Consider the following 18,930-nt stretch of genomic DNA (forward strand, 5'->3'; position numbering starts at 1 on the left):
CTCTCTCCTCGTTGGCTCACTGGCTGGGATTGACAGCAGTGAGAGCCAATAGTGCCAATGAGGAGGGAGAGACCCTGGAGAACCGAAGTTCCCATACACATCACTAGAGGAAGACTGGGCTCAGGTAAGTATCGGGGAGGCATGGGGGGCATGAAGGTAATGCATGAAGGTAAAAAAACCTTAAACCTTTAGAACCCCTTTATTATCACTTTATAGACCCTCTGAGTCTGGTGTTGTTGAGAAATTGTATTACAAAATTTATGAGTGTAAAAAGTGTATGACCCCACTATTGTCAGCATCAATCCACATCTACTCTTACTTGTATGGAATAACGCTAAGTTTAGGGATTGTTAGCAAGTACAACAAGACATCCCAAAGTACAATATGGAAAAACTTCTAAATATTTGCCCTCCCCGTTGGCTCGATTGAAAAATGACAGTGTGGCTCACAAATACTAAAAGCAGATTTTAAAAGTATAGGTTAAAATTTTTGGACATAAATACTAATAGCACTTACCGTGATGGGAAGCCCAAATATGTATTAACAAATGTGCTTTGTTATACATAAAATATACTGTGGTCAATGTGTTTCCCCATTTCCTCCAACACATCCTGATTCTTGGCAAGCTATCAATGAGCTCTGCTGCAACATAATGATTATAATCCTCTCAACAGATCTTCTCAGCAGAAGCTACAATCTACAGCTATATAAACAGTCAGGTCCATTAATATTGGGACATCAACACAATTCTGATCTTTTTGGCTCTATACACCACCACAATGGATTTGAAATGAAACAAAAAAGATGTGCTTTAACTGCAGATTTCAGCTTTAATTTGAGGGTATTTACATCCAAATCAGGTGAAAGGTGTAGGAATTACAACCGCTTGTATATGTGCCTCCCACTTTTTAAGGGACCAAAAGTAATGGGACAATTGGTTACTCAGCTGTTCCATGGCCAGGTGTGTGTTATTCCCTCATTATCCCATTTACAAGGAGCAGATAAAAGGTCCAGAGTTAATTATCAAGTGTGCTATTTGCATTTGGAATCTGTTGCTGTCAACTCTCAATATGAGATCCAAAGAGCTGTCACTATCAGTGAAGCAAGCCATCATTAGGCTGAAAAAAAACAAAACAAACCCATCAGAGAGATAGCAAAAACATTAGGTGTGGCCAAATCAACTGTTTGGAACATCCTTAAAAAGAAAGAACGCACCGGTGAGCTCAACAACACCAAAAGACCCGGAAGACCACAGAAAAAAAACTGTGGTGGATGACCGAAGAATTCTTTCCCTGGTGAAGAAAACCCCCTTCACAACAGTTGGCCAGATCAAGAACACTCTCCAGGAGGTAGGTGTATGTGTGTCAAAGTCAACAATCAAGAGAAGACTTCACCAGAGTGAATACAGAGGGTTCATCATAAGATGTAAACCATTGGTGAATCTCAAAAACAGGAAGGCCAGATTAGAGTTTGCCAAACAACATCTAGAAAATCCTTCACAGTTCTGGAACAACATCCTATGGACAGATGAGACCAAGATCATTTTGTACCAGAGTGGTGGAAAGAGAAGAGTATGGAGAAGGAAAGGAACTGCTCATGATCCAAAGCATACAACCTCATCAGTGAAGCATGGTGGTGGTAGTGTCATGGCGTGGGCATGTATGGCTGCCAATGGAAGTGGTTCTCTTGTATTTATTGATGATGTGACTGCTGACAAAAGCAGCAGGATGAATTCTGAAGTGTTTCGGGCAATATTATCTGCTCATATTCAGCCAAATGCATCAGAACTCATTGGAACGGCGCTTCACAGTGCAGATGGACAATGACCCGAAGCATACTGCAAAAGCAACCAAAGAGTTTTTTAAGGGAAATAAGTGGAATGTTATGCAATGGCCAAGTCAATCACCTGACCTGAATCCGATTGAGCATGCATTTCACTTGCTGAAGACAAAACTGAAGGGAAAATGCCCCAAGAACAAGCAGGAACTGAAGACAGTTGCAGTAGAGGCCTAGCAGAGCATCACCAGGGATGAAACCCAGCGTCTGGTGATGTCTATGCATTCCAGACTTCAGGCTGTAATTGACTGCAAAGGATTTGCAACCAAGTATTAAAAAGTGAAAGTTTGATTTATGATTGTTAATCTGCCCCATTACTTTTGGTCCCTTAAAAAGTGGGAGGCAAATATACAAACTGTTATAATTCATACACCGTTCACCTGATTTGGATGTAAATACCCCCAAATTAAAGCTGAAAGTCTGCAGTTAAAGCACATCTTGTTTGTTTAATTTCAAATCCATTGTGGTGGTGTATAGAGCCAAAAATATTAGAATTGTGTTGATGTTCCAATATTTATGGACCTGGCTGTAGTTGTGAGATAACCCATTTCTGGATGAAAGCTCTGTTCTCTTACACATTGGCACTCACAGAATGTCATAAGTCAAATCAGTAGGAATTGCATTATATTATCAAATTTGTGGACCACTTTAGTTAAGTAGAACTAAAGGAAAAGCTTTTTTTTTTCATTTTGGATAGCGTAAGGTGGGTTATAACCCCTGTAAGGTAAGGTTTTTTTTTTTTTTTTTTTGCCCTCTGTGTCTCATTGGAGAGATATCCCTTCTTCACTTCCTGTTCCATAGTCAAAACTGGAAGTGAGGGAAAATTCCTCTAAGATGAGGGTACCCCTGATCAGGGACGGGACAAGGGGTCGGCAGGAGGGACGGTTGCCTGGGTGCAATGGTTTATTGCAGGGATGGGGGGAGGGGCACCTTGACCCTAACCCTAATTCGAATGGGGGGGGGAGTTTGGCATCCTTGCCCTGGGCGCCGGATAACCTTGTCCGGGTACTTGGGTCACCAGTAGTATTATCGCCTATGAAAGATATTCACCCTAAACTTGTTCTGAAGATTACCCAAAATATGGGATTTTCTTTTACTTTCACTTCTGGTGATAATGGTAAACATGACAAAAAGAGAGGATGAATCTACATAATGGAGGCACAGACAGCAATAAAAACCTGACAGGTTTTCTAATCCCTCTTCCCTCTATCCGAAAAAAAAAAAAGTTTTGCCTTTATTTATTCTTTAGCGCCCCTAAATATTCATACATTATTACAACAGATATAACGGGATCAAATTGGAAACCTTGATTTTTTTTTGTGCAGCTATAAAGAACAATATGTATTTAAAACAAATATACACATATTTAATAGCATAAAATTATTTAAACCAATGTCCTACTATTCACATAAATGTGTATGATTAAGAGTACTTTACATGGATTTTTCAAATTTGTGTGACTCCGTAAATTAAATAAACATTTTCAGACATAGTGAGGATAAAAAAATATGAATAAAAATAAATGATCTGGAAAATGCTCCAGATTTGTGATGCCTTACTGCTTATCTTTTCTGCCATTTAACATATCTCACATTTTCTAATGCTAAGTTGATTGCAATTTCTTCATACTAATTTGATGTCTGTAACTTTTTACTTTGTTAAATTTGTATGTAAACAAAGTTTTTATATTTGGGACAAGTTCAAAGAAGAATTATTCTGTCGAGTTAACAAGACTCAGGATGTATTCTGAAAAAAAAAAAAAAGCTTTTGAAAAAAAGGATATTCTACTGCTATGGCAATAATGTTCAAGCTAGAAGTGCCTGATCTTAGAATTTTGGAGCCTTACTTTGAAGTTCTGTTAGAAAATAGCCTTTGTAAATAGCTTTGTTGTAAAAGTAAGGCTGTAAAACTGGAAATGCTCTTCAGAGGCAGCTTTTATTTAAAACATTTTGTCTGAATTATGTGCTTTAAACACACAAATGCATAGTTTGAATCAGCACGACTGTCGGACTTACAATTATAATATTTTAAATCTGAATCCCTATGAAACCAGTGGAGTGTAAAGCTCATAAAGTACATTAATGTTGTTCAATGGATTTTCAAATAGAAGGAAACAAAGCATCTACAATGTGAAACATAAAGCCACAATAGTTAAGACTCAGTAGGAATCTTGTTGCCACAGGATTTGAAGTGGGGAGGAAAATAAAGAATACAGACATTTACGTCAACTGTTTTCATGACAAAAAAATAAAATAAAAAAAGAAATGCTAAGAATGTGTTTTTTTTTACCGATCCTAACACTTTTGAATACAGTTAAAATCAGGACACTGCTTTGTTCCTTTATTTTTAATGTTTCAACTCCATTACACTTCAATTCCCCCACTAAAACACAAATTAAAAAAAAAAAAAAACGGAGGCCAAGAATACATCCATAAGGATGTTATTTAATAATCATTAACCACTTAAGGTTTTACCCCCTTAATGACCAGGTCATTTTTTTGCGATATGGCACTGCGTTATTTTAACTGACAGTTACGCAGTCATGCGATGCTATGCCCAAAAAAAAATTGATGTCCTTTTTTTCCCAAAAATAGAGCTTTCTTTTGGTTGTATTTTATCACCTCTGCAGTTTTTATTTTTTTGCGCTATAAACAAAAAAAGAGCGACAATTCTGAAAACAAATATATATATTATTTACTTTCTGCTATAAAACATTCCCAATAAAAAAAATGTAAAAAATCCAATTTTTTTCATCACTTTAGGCCAATATGTATTCTGCCACAGATTGGTAAAAAAAAAAAAAAAAAAACCCAATAAGTGTATATTGAGTGGTTTGCATAAAAGTTATTGCGTATACAAACTAGGAGATGGATTTATGTAATTTTTATTTATTTATTCCTTTTTTTACTAGTAATGGCCATGATCTGCGATTTTTAGCGGGACTGCGACATTGCAGTGGACAGATTGGACACCTAACTGACACTTTTTAGGCGACCAGTGACATTACTTTGGATTAAGTATGCTCCCAGGGAGTGCTTTCTAACTGTAGGGGAGATCGACTCTCTGGGTGAACACAGAGACCTTGGAGTGCAAAGCCAGACTGGAAATAACGTCACACTTCTGTCAGCTGCGAAGGGGGCATGAATACACCTTTTGCTCCACCTAGCTCCGTTTCAAGCCTTGACAAAGAAGCTAGATGGCTCCAAAATGCATTGCCATGCCCCCTTCACAGCTGACAGCCATGTGATATCATTTCCAATCCAGCCTGGCAGTCCAAGGTGGTTTAATTTCCTGCCTTCAGCCACTTTCTTAGCTAACAGGCATGTGACATAATTTCCACTTCAGCCTTGCACTGCAAGATGGCTTCACTTCCTCGTTTCTTTACATTACCCGGCTGGCGTCAGCACACTCACCTGGAACAACAGACCCCTGGAGCACATCTGAGTTGGTGGCTTGATGATATTCATGATAAGTACTAACTTACTGATTGTTTCCTATTGCTACATTTAGTTTGGTGCCCTCTTGTGATCCATTTGTCCTAAATACTCTATCGTCTGTAAGATGCTGCAGCTAATGTACACTGTAATTACCCTTGGATGGACTATGAAGGGCCGTGTTATCCCTTTCCATAGTTGTACACGTAGTCCCATGATTGGTATACCTCTGCCTCTTGTTTATTGTACCATAATCCAATTTTGTCTTCTCATTGGGCAATCAGATCATTTTGCTTCTTTTACTTTTGTTTCTTTAATTTGATTTTGTAGTTTATTTTGAGGTCAGCTGTCAGTTTTAGCTGCTGTCTCGTTCTTAGCAACCTTTTTGCAAGGTTTACCTTAAAAAATTGGCTTATGTTCCAGGGTTTTCGTTTATCTTAGGCATCACAAGAAAGGATTTTTGCAGGAAATGGAGGAAGGCAGTAAGTGAGATAATGAAGCCAGAACAAACAGAGCTGCAAACTGCAGAGTAAATAACCATGTCTGTGCTCCAAGAACCAAACCAAAACTCCAACTTGACGTTGTGGATGCGTATGTGTATTGTCTGGGTGTTGAAGTCATCTTATCTAGCCGCAGTATTAAGGTGCTACATGGTCAGGAAGAGGTTAACATTGATTGCTTGTGTATGCATGGGTATGGCTAGATTCATTAGTTTCCCTCTGCCTTTGAACCTATTAATCTTTCTTTACACCTTTTTTTTTAACCTATTCCTTTTTATGCATAATTTTGTGCAAAACTTCCTTGAAAGCTGCTGTACATCCTGAGACAAATATCTAACCAATGTAAAACATGTCAATGACCCTTCCCCTTGTGATGTTTACATGTTGTTGGAAGACAACATGTTTTAATATCATATATTTACAGATTTTTATTGTCTGGTTATCAAAGAGCCACCTGGCCTGTAAGTTGTCTTGGAATGCCAGAAGAATCAGATTAGACAGCAAGGTGCATATAACAAAAGATTGCATACCAGAAACCTGCCTCTGGAAGAGAATTTACGCATACCCCCTAGTATGGAGCATGGGGCATGGGGATAAGAAAGCCTCACCATAGACCTCCTAATAATGCGGAGATTAAAATTACTGATTTACTGGCCGGCAATAAGAACAAAGGTACCAGATGTGAACTGGAATGTTGACCTGGGTCAAGGCATATTGCTCACAGGGTACGACTGCCCCCTAGTGGAGGACAGCAACATACTTCCTGGAGGATGTTCGGGGTAGTAACATACAAACCCGATTCCAAAAAAGTTGGGACACTGTACAAATTGTGAATAAAAACAGAATGCAATGATGTGGAAGTTTCAAATTTCAATATTTTATTTAGAATACAACTTAGATGACATATCAAATGTTTAAACTAAGAAAATCTATAATTTTAAGGGAAAAATAAGTGGATTTTAAATTTCATGGCATCTACACATCTCAAAAAAGTTGGGACAAGGCCATGTTTACCACTGTGTGTCATCCCCTCTTCTTCTTATAGCAGTCTGCAAACATCTGGGGACTGAGGAGACAAGTTGCTCAAGTTTAGGAATGGGAATGTTGTCCCATTCTTGTCTAATACAGACTTCTAGTTACTCAACTGTCTTAGGTCTTCTTTGTCACATCTTCCTCTTTATGATGCGCCAAATGTTTTCTATGGGTGAAAGATATGGACTACAGGCTGGCCATTTCAGTACCCGGATCCTTCTTCTATGCAGCCATGATGTTGTAATTGATGCAGTATGTGGTCTGACATTGTCATGTTGGAAAATGCAAGGTCTTTCCTGAAAGAGACAACGTCTGGATGGGAGCATATGTTGTTCTAGACCTTGGATATACCTTTCAGCATTGATGGTGCCTTTCCAGGTGCGTAAGCTGCCCATGCCACACGCACTCATGCAACCTCATACCATCAGAGATGCAGGCTTCTGAACTGAGCGCTGATAACAACTTGGGTTGTCCTTGTCCTCTTTAGTCCGGATGACATGGCGTCCCAGTTTTCCAAAAAGAACTGCAAATTTTGATTCGTCTGACCACAGAACAGTTTTCTACTTTGCCACAGTCCATTTTAAATGACCCTTGGCCCAGAGAAAACGCCTGCACTTTTGGATCATGTTCAGATATGGCTTCTTTTTTGGCCTATAGAGTTTTAGCCGGCAACGGGGAATGGCACGGTGGATTGTGTTCACTGACAATGTTTTCTGGAAGTATTCCTGAGCCCATGTTGTGATTTCCATCACAGTAGCATTCCTGTATGTGATGCAGTGCCGTCTAAGGGTCGAAGATCACGGGCATCCAGTATGGTTTTCCGGCTTTGCCCCTTACGCACAGAGATTGTTCCAGATTCTCTGAATATTTGGGTGATATTACGCACTGTAGATGATGATAATTCCAAACTCTTTGTAATTTTTCTCTGAGAAACTCCTTTCTGATATTGCTCCACTATTTTTCGCCACAGCAATCGGGGGAATTGGTGATCCTCTGCCCATCTTGACTTCTGGAAGACACTGCCACTCTGAGAGGCTATTTTTATACCCAATCATGTTGCCAATTGACCTAATAAGTTGCAAATTGGTCCTCCAACTGTTCCTTATATGTACATTTAACTTTTACAGCCTCTCATTGCTACCTGTTCCAACTTTTTTGGAATGTGTAGCTCTCATGAAATCCAAAATGAGCCAATATTTGGCATGACATTTCAAAATGTCTCACTTTCAACATTTGATACATTATCTATATTATATTGTGATGATATAAGTTTATGAGATTTGTAAATTAGTCCATTCTTTTTTTACTCCCAACTTTTTTTGGAATTGGGTTTGTATTTCCTGGAGGATGTTCGGGATAGTAACATACTTCCTGGAGAATGTTCCGGGTAGTAACCTACTTCCTGGTGCATAGGAAGGACAGCCCCTCAACCAATTAAAGACCAGGCCTATTTCTGACTTTTGTTGCTTACAAGTTTTTTGCTAGAAAATTACTTAGAACCCCCCAACATTATATATATATATTTTTATCGGAGACTCTGGAGAAATGGCGGTCGTTTCAATATTTAATGTCATAAGGTAATTGCACAGCAGTCTTTCAAACACAATTTTTGGAGAAAAAATACACTAAAAAAACAAAAAGAAACAAAACAGTAGTTAGCCCAATTATTTAGTATATTGTGAGTAAATAGATACCTAACGTGTTATGCTTTAAAACTGCACACACTTGGGGAATGGCGACAAACTACGGAACTTAAAAATCTCCATAGGCGACGCTTACATTTTTAACAGTTAACAGTTTACAGAGGAGGTCTTTTGCTAGAATTATTGCTTTCACTCTAACAGTCACTGTGATACCTCACATGTGTGATTTGAACTCTGTTTACATTTGCGGGCGCGACGTACATTTATTAAATGTATTTATTTATTTTTTTACACTGTCCACCTAAAAGAAAAATTCTGATCACTTATATTGCTGTCGCAAGAAATGTAAACATCCCTTGTGATAGTAATAGGTAGTAACAGGTACTCTTTATGGAGTGATCGGGGGTCTTAAAGACCCCAAACCCCTATTCCGCTGCACTTTAAAGTATTCAAAACACTAGAATATGCGTCTTTGAATACTTTACATTTTTTTTTAAATGGCGCCGTTGGTTGCTGAGTAAACCGGATGTGACGCTGTGACATCCCTTCCGGGTCACTACATCGGAGACCTGATCTAAGCCGATTTCAGCTTTGTTCAGATCTCCCACCAGACATACAGGCTATGTGGGATGGGAGACCCATGCAGAGTGGCAGAAGGCTTGTGATAACAGCCAATCGGTTGTTATCACATGAAAGTTGACTGTTCGCTCTAAAAAACGGTACTGGGGTGATTCCTCTAGCTGCAGGCTTCTCCCTGGTGCAACCAGTTCCTCAAAATGAGGTACAGGTACATATGCGGGAATTAGTTAAAGCTTATGGATTTTAGCTCATTGGACAAAGAACTACACAGGGCAGACAGAGGGTGTTTGTGTGGGTTGTCTCTGAGTGTGCAAAGGCCAGCGATGAACTCTTCTTTTTAATCGAGCTCCGGATAAGATGCATGACACTGAGGATGGACTTACATAACTTATCATCCCTGCTCTTTTGTTTATATGCTTTGTAATATTCTTTTACATTTCTATGTTAGTGTTCTACTTTCTTTGTAAATAAATAAGACCTTTGCTTCTTTGGGCATTGTATTTATTTTTGTAGCTAAAATTGTTATTTTATCATAACCATTAACATTATCAGAGCTTTGATAGACTAGCTAACTATAGGAACAGACAAGATTCCACAGCTGCGACAATGTAATATAGTGTAAATCAACCATATTTAGTCAATGTAAGAAAGATCTAGTGTGTGCTAATTCAAGAAGATCATTGTGTGTGAATGCGCATGCTCCCAAGCATAAAATCACTACAAGATACGTATCAACACGCTTGCACATGCAATGTATTCATGTGCACACAGTGCAGTGTGTATGTAGGAGCACAAGCAGACTCGGCATTGCTGTTGGTGCCTATTAGCCTATTTAAGATAGAATGTGACATGGACAGAGTCAGTATCTGGCTGCCCTATGTGAACTGACCTTGGCTTACATCCCGACTCTGCCTTATGTTCCTGTTCTTGGCCTGTCTCCTGATGCGGTCCCTGCATTCTGATTCAGTACTTCATTTCATGGCTGTTGACAACATGTGCCTTGTGTCCTGGCTTAGTTGTTGTTCACTAATGAAGTACTACTCTGACAACTCTGACTACTGGGGTGTTGGACAAGGGGTGCAATAAAAGCCTCCTCTTCAACTTGATCTCCACCAGGTTCATGACAGTCAATGAATACCCAGTTGCCATTTTATATTACTACAATGGGGAATCCAATATTAAGTGACATGAATGCAGCTTGTACATATCCTCAGGGAAAAGGTCATCATGCAATTCATGTGGATTACATCGGTACATCTGTATCACTACACACAGTTTTAAGGAATCCTCTAAGTATCTTTTTTAAAGGATTTGTATGTTTTCAGTTATGCAAGACATATGAAAAAGACATATGAAAAGACCTTCACCCTTTTGAATGGCAATTTTTAAAACTTTTTGTTGCATTAATTGCATTGGTACATGTCCCTCATGGCAGTGCCCAGATTTCCATGCCTTTTTTAAGATAATTTGTCTATTAGTCTTGTAAATGGACAGAATTTAAATACAAAATTCACCTTCAATAGTCTTCAACGAACTTTGCTGCTAAGTTTGGGCTTCCCAGATCTCAAGCAGAATTTGCCAAACCCACCTCAAACCCAACCCGGGCAGATCCACTCATCCCTGATGTGTTGGGATGCTATGTTGCTGTTTGAGGCAGTTAAATCGTAGTTTTCTATGACACTTTACTAAAGGCTGCACAAACACTCTAATCAAGAAAAAAGGTAACTTAAAGTGAACTTTACTCCAAAAACAAAGCTCCACTTTTCTGCTTCTCCCCTCCTCCTCTCCAACTTGTGAGCCCTTTTATTTAGGGGGATAGCAGGTACCTGAGCATAGGTTCAATCCACCCCCTCTCTGCCTGCAGGCTCTTGGGACACATCACAGGTCTCAGGAGGCTGCAGGACCATTCATAGAGAGCAGTGCGACTCATGCATGGAGTCATAGCCAGCTCCCCACAGTTAGCATAACGGCACTGAAACCCAAAGACCAGCAAATAACTGGCCTGGGTGAGGACAGAGCTAGATCAATGACAAGGTAAGTGTCCTTCTCTTTAAAGTCAGCAGCTACAGTATTTTTTGCTGCTGACTTTTATTTATTTTATTTATTTATTTATTTTGGGGGCGGGGGGGGGGCTGAAGAACCAAGTTTAAACAGTCTTCTCTATAGCACAGGAACAATAAATTTCAGATCTACGAAGGACGAATAAGACTGATTTAATACCATTTCAGCAATGCTAATACTTTCTGAGATTACTTAAGAAAGCAATCAAGGCAGAAAGGTATTTGGTACCCCAATTGTTCAGTGAAAGGTAAAATTGCTATCCAGAAAATAATCCACATTAACCAAAAAATCGTGGGCTGCAAACTTCTAGACAAAATTTCTAAAGCTTGCTGTCTATGTAAAGTAGAGAAAGTAGTGAGAGAATTGCCCCACCCAGGTCACCATTTATTTGAACTATTGCCATCTGGTAGATAGTTTAAAAACATAAAAGTGAAGGCAAACAGATTTAGAGAGAGGTTTTTTTTTTTCTTCAAGGGCTATAACAGCAATACATATGTATGGAAATTAAGTTGGATTATTAAGTCAAGCGGTTCTGTGTTTCTGTTTATTATAAAAGGGGTTCTTATTTTAAAGGGAATGTTTTAGTATTCATGGTATTAACTTGATTTATGTACTGTGAATGAATGCGTGAAGTATTCCTCTTACGTTTTGTTAATGTGAGGTGGAGCATGATAGAAATTTTGTTGTGAATGCATTTTTGAAATGACAATAAGTCTTATCAACCAATCAAAAACAAGCAATGTAATGTCATATTTACTCATTCAGGTTAAAAAAGGACCTGTCTGTGGAGTTCAACTGTAGATGGTCAATGGAAAGGAGAAACTGTACGCTTCTAGACATGCAGTGGCCCATGAGAAGGAAGAGAGGAGAGGAAATGAGTGGTTGCAGAGTTTTAGCAACCTCACATAAGTGTAAGGCAAGTCAAACAATGTGTACAGACGCAACCTTACAATATTAGGAAGTGAGGAGGGGATACCTAGTCAGAACATTAGGAAGTAAAGAGGGGATACCTAGTCACAACATTAGGAAGTAAAGAGGGAATACCTAGTCACAACATTAGAAAGTAAAGAGGGAATACCTAGTCACAACATTAGGAAGTAAAGAGGGAATACCTAGTCACAACATTAGAAAGTAAAGAGGGGATACCTAGTCACAACATTAGGAAGTAAAGAGGGGATATCTAGTCACAACATTAGGAAGTAAAGAGGGGATATGTAGTCACAACATTAGGAAGTAAAGAGGGGATACCTAGTCACAACATTAGGAAGTAAAGAGGGGATATCTAGTCACAACATTAGGAAGTAAAGAGGGGATATCTAGTCACAACATTAGGAAGTAAAGAGGGGATATCTAGTCACAACATTAGGAAGTAAAGAGGGGATATCTAGTCACAACATTAGGAAGTAAAGAGGGGATATCTAGTCACAACATTAGGAAGTAAAGAGGGAATACCTAGTCACAACATTAGAAAGTAAAGAGGGGATACCTAGTCACAACATTAGGAAGTAAAGGGGGGATACCTAGTCACAACATTAGGAAGTAAAGAGGGGATATCTAGTCACAACATTAGGAAGTAAAGAGGGGATACCTAGTCACAACATTAGGAAGTAAAGAGGGGAAATCTAGTCACAACATTAGGAAGTAAAGAGGGGATACCTAGTCACAACATTAGGAAGTAAAGAGGGGATATCTAGTCACAACATTAGGAAGTAAAGAGGGGACATCTAGTCACAACATTAGGAAGTAAAGGGGGGATACCTAGTCACAACATTAGGAAGTAAAGAGGGGATATCTAGTCACAACATTAGGAAGTAAAGAGGGGATACCTAGTCAAAACATTAGGAAATAAAGACGGGATACCTAGTCACATGCTGTCTGGCCAAGTACACCTCTCTACACAGTACAGTGGGTAGTGAAGAGAAAGGTATAAGTAAAGGTGTAATTTTTGTTGTTTTTACAGGTTCAGTTGGAACTATAATATGTAATTATATTGTGAGAGATCAAGTGATTTATTTTAGAGACATTCTAGCCAAATTGACCAGGCATTTCCCATATATACATATATGTTGAATTCTATTGTGACATCAAACAATTAACAACTGTCAACCCCAATACATTATGATCCATGTTCTTACACAAAACTGAGTGTAGTCTTGGCAGAAGATTGTTGACAGTTAAAATATTTTAGCATCTCAAACTACAGAGTCAGTAGTAAGGTCTATCATGAACACTGCTATTTTACACCAACAGCATTGTGCAATAAGGTTACCCCTCTGCTCTTTTTCTTGTTCAAGAGGGTAGATTTATCATATCGTACAAAAATACAAATCTGGATATCTCAGATTTCTGCCCCTACGGATTCAATGTTAATACTATTGTACAGTGGATCAGGTGTTGGATATTACTTTGCAGTTATATGCGAACCTACGGTACATTTTTTTTCTATTGATAAAAAAACATGAATAAAGATTGGCTTGTCTAATATCTGCCTGGGGTTTATCTAAACATTCCAAGCATGCCATGCTTCTAGGAAAATAAATAGTTTCATTAGGTTTCCAAATTCAAACCTGCCAGATGATCTGATTACTATAGTTGTGCAGAAACTAGGGGTTGCAGTACCATCACAATCCATACCATGCTAAATACAAATAATAAAACACTTTTATGTGTCCCTTTTTATTCATTAACTGACATGTCAGAGCCAACCAACACCATCATCAAATCTCCAGGATTGTAATGGAGTTTTTTTTTTTTGTTTCTTCTTCTTACTCGTTCTGAAAGCCTAGTTATTTTTTAGAATCTAGTTTAACAAGGGAGACCCTAGGGAAGGAAGATCATACCAGTGCTTAAAGAAGAGCCCCCCCCCCACCTTCCAGCCACCATCTTGGCTCGGCTAAAGCTTCCTACTGCACATGTGTGAATTGCTCTGCGTTCTGTGAATGGACAGGCTGCAGGGGGGGGAGGGTGTAAGGATGGGGGCAGAACTGGCTCATTCCACCATACTGAACTGAAGTGGGAGTGTCAACACCAAGTATTTGCTGCCCCCCCAAAACGTGCCAAATGTGGCAGCGGGGGGGGGGGGACAGACAAGCGAAGTGGGTGGAGCTCTGCTTTAAGTCTGTGCAAGAACTGCCTAAGGGCCAATTGCAAGAAAGACACCACTACTACAAGGGAAGCTATTTCACTGGTGAGGTTTAAGAATATTACTAGTGATCAGGGAATGCTAGTGTAAAAGAAGAGAAACCCTGATAATGTATTACATATTTTAGTCACAAAATAGCCAGTCTATTAAACTCAAACTCCCACAATCCCCTTGAATAAGTTCCAGTAGCCAAATTATTCTTACAATGGCACTGCCAAGAGAATTCAACATGCCCGTATCTTATACTTACAGGGGGAAATTAAATGAAAGCAAAATCTATCTCATGAAAACTGTGTACTACACAAAGATATGACAATCTTCATGTGCACTTGAATTTTCTAATCTTGAGTGATTACTTTTGTAACCTTTTGAAAACTTGTTAATAAATAAAACATATTTAACCTAAACAGTACTAGCAGTTTTAATCCACACACAGAAGATTGATAATTGTTTCCCTGGTCAAAAACTTTAAGAAATATTACAGGTCGTAAAAAGGGTTAAACACATATACAGCTTGTAAATATACAGAAGTACGCTGAATATTTGGTAGGTTTGTAGAAACCTAAGTAACATTTATTCAGTTGGTAAAGAATAATATTATATAGAGAAGAGATATGAAAGCATCAAGAAACAAGCATTTAGGAATCTTCCAGCTATTCTGTCTATAAAAAAAAAATGAAATCCTGTCTTCAAAATGAATTTTGCTACAGGCATTACCTTGACATCGCCCCAAATACTTGACTTCAATTTTCTCCTGTTTCTGGCATGATGCCTCTTTGATTTGACAAGGATTATCATAAGATTTCCCATCGGAAGCACAAACTGGATTGAAACTGATGTGGGAACAGTCGATGTTGCACACACACCTATGAAAATACAAACGTATAACAGTTCTAAATGCATGTTGCATTACAAGATACAAAACATTTTGACAAACAGGCTGTGTCTGTCCTCAAACACACCAATAATCTCTATGGATCATGTTATAGTCGGTAACAACTTTTTTGAAAATGTACCAGGAACTGCGATTTCAGAAGCTTGAAGGAAAATTGAAACAAATAAAAAATTGACCCAAAAACTTGTCTTATTAATTGAAAGTGACCAAAGTTTTTTTGTAGTTTTTACAAACTATTATTAAAGAACTACATATGCTGATCTCAGCAATCCTAATTTCAGTCATAAAGCTAAGCTAGACATTTTTGTTCAACATCTGAGTGGACATCTGTTGGCCTCAAAAGTTAGAGGTACCTCCTGCAGTAGCATTGTTGGGCCAGGTCTAAAATTTCCTCTCCCTTGTAATTTTGTATGTTAGGGTATCTTGTTACTATTAGTTACTATCTTGTTAACTGTTTTAGGGCACCCAGTGGTGTTCTCACCCAAGCCGATTCTTAAATCGGCTTTTGGGTGCTGGCACCACCATCTCAGCTAAGGGAGAGCTGCAGTGAAGTCTTGCAGGTTCACAGGTCTAAAATTTCCTCTCCCCTGTAATTTTGTATGTTAGGGTATCTTGTTACTATTAGTTTCTATCTTGTTAACTATTATAGCACCCAGTGGTGTTCTCACCCAAGCCGATTCTTGAATCGGCTCTTGGGTGCTGGCGCCACCATCTCGGCTAAGGGAGAGCTGCAGTGAAGTCTTGCAGGTTCACAGGTCTAAAATTTTCTCTCTCCTGTAATTTTGTATGTTAGGGTATCTTGTTACAGACTTTTCTTTTTTATCTAGTTACTACAACTACAAATTGGTAACATGCAACATCATATGCTAGCTATACATGATCTATAAAAGAATAAAAGCGGTGGTACAAAAAAATCATGCAGTGTTGAGTGATAATAACAAGGAGGCCTAATACTCCAGCTGGGTCTACATTCATTTCATGTCATTTTGGGAGATCAAACAGGAAGCCTTTGGGTTTAATTCCAAGCAATTTTTCTATAATGCGGGGCTTAACAATCTTTAGCCAGTTTCAAATATTTCTGTGGGATGCCCATCAATGCACCCATTAGTGGATGTATAAGCACCTATAGAGTTGGCTGGCATTTGTACTGTACTGTGTCCAGCAGGTTCAGGGAACACTTACAGAGCAGGTGCACTGCTGGTGTTATAGATGCCTACATTAAAGTTTACACTTTAATGTACTGTACACTGCAGGGAAGAACAGGAAAGAGACAAAAATGTAGCATGTAATCATATTAACAGTGTTATTATATATCTCTTTTATAAAGAGCCATCAGCACACATTACTCTATATTTTTTTCTTTATAAACCACACATATTAACATCAAAATGCCAATTTTAAGTCCTAACTACCAACACCAAAAGGTCGTTCTTAAATATTTCAAGTCCCACCCACAGTGAGAGCCCAATTTGTTTCAGACAATGATTTGCCAAAATCGAAATGGAGCTTACATTGATGAACATGGCTTATTTTATTAACTTGGCCCTGAATTCACACAAGTTGACCAATTAATACATATTAGTCTGTGTCTGTCCACATAGCTTTGTCAAGGACTGTAGATCTCTGAAGTCTTTTTCTTTATAATAAAGAATCATGTACCCCCTGCTATACGTTATAAGAGCTCAAACAGAATTGCTCATGAAGTACAATAACTTTAACCCGTTTGAGCTGGCCCTTTAGGCAGTTTAGGATGCCTGGAGGCGGAGGTTATGGTTATATGACTGATATGATTGGCTGTAATGGCGGTCACGTGATTGGAAAGCTCCCAATCGCAAGCAGCGATCATAAGCTTTCTGTTAGCTGCCAGTAACTGTCTAGAGCGTGCAGGATGGGCGCTCTTGGTACAGCTGTATTCCACCAATTCATGCAAATTTGCGGCCACTCTGTGCCAACGCCCATCTGCCGAGAGGCTGGATATTTGCATATGGCCAGTCCCAATGGGTTCAGAAATGCACTCAACATGCTGTATTCTGTACTTATAACAAAACTTTCATGAAACAATATCCTTATTGTTTACAACAGAGAAAAAATATTCTAAAAGCAATAAGAATCATAATAATTGCTGGCACACATTATTTATAAAGCAGAAAGTCCGTTTACTGTATCTAAATGATAAAATTGTATGCTATGCCAATTTTCTTCTATAAAAAGATGCGCGGGCAGCGTGCTCTGTGATTGCCAAGTCTTTGGGATTCAGCTGATCACAGATCGGAGTAAAAGGCCAATCAGGGCACTTTACCATGTGATCAGCTGTCAGGCAATGACAGCTGATCACGTGATGTAAACAGAAGCCGGTCAAAAAAAAAAAGCTGACCGCTGGGCTTCTGTAAGAGGGGCATCGGTCCCACACTGATTAGTGCCCATCAGTGTTGCCAATCAGCGCCCATCAATGCCCCATCATCAGTGCTACCTATCAGTGCTGCATATCAGTGCCACCTACCAGTGTCTATAAATGCCAATCAGTGCCCACCAGTGCTGCCTATCAGTGCCACCTATCAGTGCCATCTCGCAGTGCCCTTCAGTGCCGCCTATCAGTGCACTTCAGTGCTGCCTATCAGTGCCCATCAGTGCCATCTATCAGTGCAGCCTCATCAGTACCTCCTGATCAGTTTCCACCAATGTGGCCTCATCAGTGCCACCCAAAAGTGCCCACCAGTGCCACCTATCAGTGCCTATCAGTGCAGCCTATCAGTCCCCATTACTGCAGCCTCATCAGCACACATCAATAAAGGAAAATAATTACCTGTTTTGAAAATGTTATAACAAACTATGAAAACTGTTTTTTCCCCCAAACTTTTCTGTCTTTTTTTTTTTTTTTTTAGCAAAAAGAAAAAATCCAGTGGTGCTTAAATACCACCAAACGAAAGCTCTAATTGTGTGAAAAAAAAATGATAAAAATGTCATATGGGTATAGTGTAGCATGACAGCGCAATTTAAGGTGTGACAGTGCAGACAGTTGAAAACTGGCCAGGGCAGGAAGGGGGTAAATGTGCCCAGTAACCAAGCGATTAAAGCAAATCTTTACTTGTTGGTCATACGTGTAACAATAAATTGCTGATCATCCATACATGATATCATCATATCTATTATTAGGTTTGTCTGTAAATGAATGAGGCCAAGCTTTGCCATTTCTGTGAATGTTGTTTTATGTCTAACCTCTAAGTAATGCAAAACCTCCTTTAATGACATTTAAGGGACCATAATTAATCAAGAAAATAAAACCATATTCTTTTGCTGTCCTTGTTCCATATCTAATACTACACTCATCTAGCACATTGTATTATCAATTAATGAGGTTTATACTTTATACATTACCTTTTATGCAATGCAGTTGTTTTTGAAAATCATTCTGGGCAAAGTACATTATCATACAGTAAGATATTCAGTTTGATAGTGTAGCATTAACATATTTGTAACATTTACATAGCATTCCCTAAGGCAGAGATTTGCATTGCAGTGACATTTTAGCAGTAATCTGTAATCAAAAATGAAAGGGTTGCTATAGAGTTGGGCTGTTTGAAGATTTAATTCTGCAGAGCAAACAATGCACTGTATAAAATATAACAATCATAACAGCAGTATCTATACATCATGAGTCACAATGATGTCAATTAAAATCAGAATCCTATATATCTGGCTTACAGGTTTCTAAAAATACATGTGCACAATTACTATACTTGTGGAAATAAAATATAAGCAAATGAAAAAAAAAAACGATGCTGCCAAGGACAGTCATTAGGCTAACCAT

At 38.7% G+C, this 18,930-nt stretch overlaps 1 protein-coding gene across 4 annotated transcripts in view; it reads right to left on the minus strand.

The window, feature by feature from the left end:
* Window positions 1–18,930, minus strand: part of TMEFF2 (transmembrane protein with EGF like and two follistatin like domains 2) — a 915,272-nt gene that overhangs the window by 273,351 nt on the left and 622,991 nt on the right. For all 4 annotated transcript variants that reach the window (XM_082261208.1, XM_082261209.1, XM_082261210.1 and 1 more), the window contains exon 6: window positions 14,945–15,093. In XM_082261208.1, coding sequence (XP_082117334.1) covers window positions 14,945–15,093 — 149 coding nt within the window. The remainder of the gene's footprint in view (window positions 1–14,944; window positions 15,094–18,930) is intronic.

This window comes from Pelophylax lessonae (assembly GCF_965119305.1).
Source record: "Pelophylax lessonae genome assembly, chromosome: 6".
Lineage (NCBI taxonomy): Eukaryota > Metazoa > Chordata > Amphibia > Anura > Ranidae > Pelophylax > Pelophylax lessonae.